The following is a 6,903-nucleotide window of genomic DNA, read 5'->3' as shown; positions in this document are numbered from 1 at the left end:
TCATGTCCTTCTCAGTTCTAAATACACAGCAAAAAAGCTTTCTTATGTTTTTTTGTTTTTTTTTTTAAAAGCTCACATACTTTCTCTTTTAATCTAAGGTATTCCTAATCCCCATGTAAACAATTTCCTTTGGAGTAAGGTTTGGTATGTGGAAACTCATGTATCAAGTGGTAAACTCTTATTCTGCTGGTACCCAAGCTGGATTCACTAATTTAAATCCATTATAGCCATTTGCATCGTTTCTTTGTTAAGTCTCTTTAAACAATCAACATGTTTTGCTATTTTATAAATTGCTAATTTGGAAGAAACAAAAAACTGCTTCTCTGTATATAACAAACTCAGAAGCTTCAATCAAGTTCTTGCTTGTAATTATCTAAAAAAATATACACACTTTGATCAAAGCAATTTCCCTGCTATGCATTTCTGGATGTTTGTAGATGAACTGAACTGCTGTGGGAAATGATCCCAGTGGATCTTAACAACTACAATAAGTCTCTTGTAATTTGTTGAAAGCAAGGGGTATTCATTTACTCTTCTTCTTCAAGCTTATAACAAAAGCAAACAGGTAGATTTTTGTTGAGAATCTTCAGGTTGGTAAATCTAAAGGCTTTGAAACTAGATTAAAAGCATACCTCAAACTAAAAAAAAAAAAAAAGCTTCTGAAGCAAAGGACTGGGGAAAAAAGCCAGCTTTGCACAAGCTGAGTTCAGTCCATCTGTTTGAGTGTTTTCAGATAATTCTTAGTCTGTAAGGTTAACAATGGATACCGATAAGAATTATTACTAGCATTGTGACTTATTCTACTCTGTGAAGATGCAGTGAAATAAAAAGAGAATTTAGGAATAGTGAGTTAGTACCCCTCGCTCCCTTTCTTGAATTTGGTTAGTAAATTGGGACATTCGGCTAACTGGTTCCAGTCTGGGTATTGCTAGTTTCTAGCAATATTCTCCTCTCTGCAGCTTTCCAAGAGTAGCTGTTATGTTGTGTGGCAAACGATTAACTCTGTCACCTTGGATTTTGCATGTCTGCTTTTAAGTATGATGGGCTTCAGCCTTGCAATGGAAACAATACAAAAGTTGCCTTAAGTCTTACAGTGCAACAATTTTAATGGTCCCCACTAAGATAGGCAGTACAGTTTTGTAGTTCAACATTAAAAGCAATCTTGCTTTACTTGAAATGCTTTTAGTTAAGACTGCTTGCTCTTTCCCATCCCTTCACTTAAGGTGTAACTCTACAGGAGTACTTGTAAAGTGCATTTCTCAGGCATTAAAAACAGCATTGTGGTTTGCTTTCCAACAGCAAGTTCCGAATCAGAGCATGCCTTCCTCATTTGAGAGGCTGCACAGTTCCAGCTGAGCTACCATCTCTTAGAGAAGTACCCTTCTCACTTCCATTGGCGATACAAGGGGTGGAGGCCACAGAAGCTTTTAGAACAAAATAATTATGCCAACTTCCTCTGTGGCAGGAATCTTCCCTTACCACGAATAAATACTTAATGCATCCTTCAGTCGTGAAATATGGAAAACTCAATTGACACTTCAATTTCCAGGAAGATAAAATCGTGGAGGCCTTGCGTGAATATTCTTATTTCGTGGGATGAGACACCAAGTACAGGGGCGGGTCAGAATTCTCGGGTTTAGCACTGGGGGTTGGGGAGGCGTGGTGGGAAGAGAGACCGTCCTGGAGCGCTCGGGCTATTGCTTGTCGTCCTGGGGGTCACCAGGGAAGCCCGCCTCCTCCGGGGACTTGACTCCCTCGGGGAGCAGAGTGGCGCGCATTTTCCTCTTCTCCTTAAAGCGGCCCGAGCGCGAGATCTTCAGATTGCGCCGGCTGTTGCCCGATTTCTCCCCGCAAAACTTGTCTGGCTTGTGGGGCTCGCCGGCGCCCCCGAGGAGATTGGGGTGCTGATTCTCCTGGGAGCCGCTAGTCCAGTCCGGGCTGGGCGGCGCGGGCTCCCCGGGGGCAGGCTGGGCCGGAGGCTGCGCCCCCACCGTGCCTTCCTTGCCGTTCTTCCTGCTGTTGGTTAGCGATTTCCACCAGGGGCCCGAGCTGCCCGTGCCGCTCTCGGCCATGGCCCGCCGGCCAAGGGGCCCGGGCGCCGCGGGTGGGCAAGAGCCTCGGCGGTAGCGGCCCCTCCCTCCCGGTGGTCTCCGGCGTCCGCTCCGGCCTTTCCCCCGGTTGCTCGCAGGCGGGCTGCGGGGTGGGAGCCGAGGCAGCGGCCTGTGCTGGGGAAGAAAACAAAACTCGGTTACTGGGTTTGTCGAAGTCACGTGCCCCCCAATCCCGCTTCTTCCCCTTCGCTTCTCCCCGCCGCCGATCGACCGGGGTCTGAGCGCCCGGAGCCTCCAGCCCGGAGCCGCGCAGCCCTCAGAGGGCACCGCCGCGCCCCCGAGGCCGCAGGCGGACCAGTGGCCTCCAGGGCGCCACCATCTGGTCTCGAGACGGAGTGTTGGCACTCCCCAGTCTCAACCTTTGCCTCGCCGCCAGGGGAAAGTGCACCAGGCAGCGAGCGAGGGGCAACTGGGGAGACTCCGGGGCATCTGGATTAACCAGGCCCGGGAGGCAAAATGGCCTGTGCTGTCACTCTACCTGACAGTAGACGGACGCCCAAACGTGACCCACCCTGCCCAGAACAACCTCTCCTTGGATGAGCACCTAGGAGGAGGGCACCTGCAAGTAAGCGCGTGCCCGTTACAGGTGAACAATGAATATTAGACCCCTGTCGATCAGTTCCGAAATTTCCCTCAAAGCTTTTTGCACCACAGACTTCTGTCCCAGGATCCTTTTCGATGTGATTCTTCAGGGGGAATTTACATGTCAGTAAGAGCGAGGGACAAGCTCATGGTGTTTTGTTTCTTTTAAATTCTGCTTTTGACATAACTTCTGCCTCGTGACTCAGAAAAGCATGTCTAGGTTTAACTTCCCTTGAAAACCGCCATCCTACTCTTTCTTTCATTCCCCAGAGGCCAGTCATGCGTCTCTTTGAAGTCACCCCCGGCCGATGGTTGAGACGAGGCCAAGCGGCAAGTGTCCTTTTTCCCTTAACTCTGTATCAAAATATGCACCGAGTCTGTTTGTACTAGGCAATTCAACTCTAGAGATTTTTAGTGACAAATTAAAGGCTTCTGATCTTTTCCTTGTGCGGTCCCCTCCTCCAAAGGAGAGAGCGCGCGCAACCAGGAACTCCAAGCCAACTTGCTTCTTCCCGGTTTTTAAAACCGCACTCTGCTGAGCGAAAAGGCTGTTTATTAGCACCTAAGATGCTAACATCGGAAGGCGACTTCTCGGCCACTTTCTGTGCTGGGTCTATCCGGCACTAACGCCGCGAGTGCGCAGGATTCGCTTGCGCCCGGCTCATTTCCAGGTTTCCGCTCGGCTCCTTCCCGTCCCACGCGCTCCGGGGGTTCGCCGGCGCGCCGCAGAGCACAACTTCAGCGGCGTTTGCTGTTACAGCTTCTCCTCCCCGAACCGCGGAGAAAGAAAAGTCTGAGCGCCTACGCGAGGCGGCCTCCGCGGCGCGCAGGGACCGCGGCACCGGCTCCTCCCCAGGACGCCCCGAGGGCACGCTCGGGTTTCGTCTTCGAAACAATAGAAGAAAAAACGGCCAAAAGTTCTTTCCGTACAAAAGGCACCCACACCCTCAGGCACAGTTTGCAGTTGGGTTTGCAAACATCCCCCTCCCTCTACCTTACATATGGGAAGAGCGCCCCAAGTTATTCACTGGCGGCGGTGGTGGGACGTCCTGATGCTTTCTGTTTTCTACCCTACACTTTCTTCTCCACAATCAACTTTGTGTGTAAGGAAGGGATTTGCACGAGTTGCGCAAGGAAAAGATTGCAAACTACGCAAATGTACACAGAGTGCCTGCGGTTCGCAACTTCTCGAGCGCCGGGGGAGTACCCCAGGGTGACACCCCGGAATGGGCTCTGTTTTGGCAGAATCACCCTGATTGCTCACCTGTTCTGGTTTCCCAGGACGCGCCGCGCTCTCCGCCGAGAGCACAGAGGGGGTGCGCTTGGGGCAACCTAGAAGCCGGGCCGCGGCGTTCCTTCGCGCGGTCCTGGGGAGGTCGTGCTTCTTTCTGGAAAGTGTGCCAGCCGAAATCTCGCAGTCCAGCTACGCTGATTGCTGCTGCTGACCTCTCCTGGCGCCTCCGACTTCTGCCCGCCGCAGTGGCGGCGGCAGCCCCGGGCTCGCAGCGCTGTCGGCTCCAACCGGAGGGCGCCGCGGCGAGTGGGTGCCGAGCTCACTGCCACAGGTGAATGCCCAAGCGGGTCCTCCTGCGTAGTAGCCTTTAATTCTCGAGCGCGTCCCTCTTCCCTGCCAGCGCCGCCCGGGAACTGCCGGGAGATGGGACCCCGGCAGCTCACTCCAGTGCATTGAACCTTCCTACGCGTCTGTCCTCGGCGTGGGAAGACATCTGCCCACCTGCTAGCTCCTCGTCAAGTGATTCGGGAAACCTGAAGCCCAGGACAGCGGGAAGAAGACGTAGAGAAGAAGAAAAAAAACCAGGAGGCGGCCACTGCTGCTACAGGTGTAGGTAGGAACTTCGAGTTCCCGCCCTCCGGGGGACGAGATTGGATCAGGTCGCAGACGTGGCGCCAGCCTTGTGGCGTCTGATTGGAGAAGGGCTGTGCCGCGCTGCTCACCCATCCGACTCCTTCTCGAAGAAGAAACCTGGAGACCGGAGGCCAGGAGACAGAGGTGGGCTCTGGAAGATAAATGTCGCCGCAGCTCTCCCTCTGCTTCTACCCTGGTCCCCCCCCCTTCCTCTGTGGGTCCCCACCATGGCTACTCAGATCTGGGGACCCCAAGTTTTGTAACTCACATGAGCGGTTTCCTACCTAGGCAAAATGTTGCAAAGTTTCTGGCGCTCTTAGTTGAAAGGCTGTAATACTGAGTTCTCTGTGTGCCAGCCAGGCGCCGTTCCGTGGATTCACTCATTTATTCCTCACAGCTACCCCAGGAGGTGGGTACTACTATCATGCTCACTTGACAGGCAAGGAGATCCTAGCCCTGAAAGGGTAAACGGTTGCCCAAGGGTGCGTGACTGGTACGTGGCAGAGCCGGATTTGAACCCGGGAGGTCTGGCTTCAGCTCCCGCGGTCTTAACCAGCACGTTATACCGCAGCCTGACGGTCTTGGGCTCTTAACATGATTAAGCGAAGATGTGAATTTCCTTCCCTAGGGTCTGGAGGTCCCTTGGACAGCCACCCCACCCGGGGAGTGCAAACCCAGCCCCGAGCCGCTGCAGGAAGTGGACGAGCGAATTGCTTCAAGGTTCAGGAAGCTTTAGCTCCTGGTCACCTATCGGTGCTTTTTGTTGGTTGGACAGAAAGGTATGGACAGAAGACATTTTCACTAAAGAAGGTAGAGGTGCAGGCTGCTTCATCTTCCAGGATACTCTTCTTTTTCCAAGAACTATTTTGACTTAAGCTGATGTTTAAACTCCTCTGGAAGACTGAGTATGGAGCAACTGATGTCTGAGCATCTGAGGACTTTCTGAAGTATAAAAGTAGTCACAGACATGATGCCCAGCTCAAATAACTTACCATATAGAATTAGGAGAAAGAAATTTTTATAAAGTATTTCAATGCATGTGCTACGATAAAAATATTAATACTTTATATCGTTATCTTCTTAGTTTTAGCGTTCTTGGATTTTAAAATGGTATGCACAGCAGTGTGTATTTGAAAGTGATGCATTTTCCATGTATTTATTTGGATTCATTTTAGAGAGTAAACGTTCTGTGATAGCACCAGGACTGAAAAAAGACAGGCTACTCACTATGAGGATGGGACAAGCCATCGTAGCGTCAGCCCATTACAGGTGAAGATGCGTTACTAAGGAGGAAGGCCCTTGTCAGAGGCATCATCCCCACTAGGAAGCTGTGGAGCTGGTTTGCTACATTGTTTGTTGATCCAATGCGTGAAAGAATGAAGACATTTAGGAAAAGAAAATTAATGCTGCCGAATAGCTCCTCATCATGCGTGATTTAACAAGGGGGCATCATTTTGTTAATAAGTGAACACCTACTAATTGCTGAAATTAAAAAATGCATACCCTTCCATGCCTCTCATTTATATCTAACAACGGAATATTTCTATGTTTCATTGACTTAGTGATAACACCTTACAAATAACCCTTGCATGCAGTGAAAATGTTTAAATGGAGACAGCAAAGCTAAGGAGCAATTAGGCAGAAAGGACTAGGGAGGTGGAGAATGGGTGAGGATTCCAGACGGAGGGAATAGCACGTGCAAAACTTTGAGATGTGAAGGCAGTTGGGGTTCTGAGGGGCAAAGAGAAGGCCAGTGAGCTGAGCACACAGAGTGAGCTGAAACACTGCAGGAGATGAGGCTGGAAAGGTGGTGTGGACAGATCATTCAGGACCTTGTCAGTCATGGTAGGATTTTTAACATAATCCATTGAAGAGGGAGTGATGTGATAAGATTTGCCTTCAAAGTATCGCTGTAGCTATAAGGAGTGGATGGTAGAGGGGACGAGGCCGGGCTGCAGGGAAACCTGTTAGGGAGTGTTGGAGCAGTTGAAGTGGGATATTTTGATGGCTTGCAGTAGAGTGGTGGCAGTGGGGGAGGTGAAGGGAATTAGGTGTATGCAAAAGAGATTTCGGAGGTAGAACAGACACTGTTTCATTTAACTCATACAAAAGAAGAGCCTGGGTTTAAGTAGAGGCTTAAAAGGGAGATACTTTCACAGCCTTCTTTGCAACTAGGCGTACCCATGTGATCCAGTTCTTGTTTATGAGGCCATAGGAAAGACTTCTGGAAATCTGGATAAAGGGCAGAGCCTTCTGAGAGAAGAACATCTTTTGCTACAGCCTTGATTCTTACATGTAAGCAATGTGAGGCTGTGATGGCTGATATTCCAGCAGCCATCTTGC

The 6,903-nt window shown here is 50.4% G+C and overlaps 1 protein-coding gene and 1 long non-coding RNA gene across 3 annotated transcripts; one reads left to right on the top strand and one right to left on the bottom strand.

Annotated features, from left to right (window-relative positions):
- Positions 1–1,088: 1,088 nt before the first annotated feature.
- PRR15 (proline rich 15) lies at positions 1,089–4,618 on the bottom strand. 2 transcript variants are annotated; one of them, XM_005609277.4, is made up of 2 exons: positions 3,958–4,618; positions 1,089–2,225 (listed from the first exon to the last, which is right to left on the bottom strand). In XM_005609277.4, exon 2 carries the CDS (start codon positions 2,070–2,072, stop codon positions 1,695–1,697), a length of 378 nt encoding a protein of 125 aa, XP_005609334.1. In that variant the 5' UTR covers positions 2,073–2,225; positions 3,958–4,618; the 3' UTR covers positions 1,089–1,694. The 2 variants fall into 2 exon arrangements, with proteins under 2 accessions (XP_005609334.1, XP_023495214.1); XM_023639446.2 differs by having other exon boundaries at positions 1,089–2,220; positions 3,958–4,559.
- On the top strand, positions 4,570–6,068 carry LOC111773207 (uncharacterized). The gene is made up of 3 exons (XR_011437910.1): positions 4,570–4,704; positions 5,189–5,339; positions 5,736–6,068. It is a non-coding gene; the product is annotated as an uncharacterized lncRNA (long non-coding RNA).
- Positions 6,069–6,903: the final 835 nt, after the last annotated feature.

This window comes from Equus caballus, chromosome 4 (assembly GCF_041296265.1).
Source record: "Equus caballus isolate H_3958 breed thoroughbred chromosome 4, TB-T2T, whole genome shotgun sequence".
In the NCBI taxonomy this organism is placed as follows: Eukaryota; Metazoa; Chordata; class Mammalia; order Perissodactyla; family Equidae; genus Equus; species Equus caballus.
This window is presented reverse-complemented; position numbering and strand designations above follow the sequence as displayed.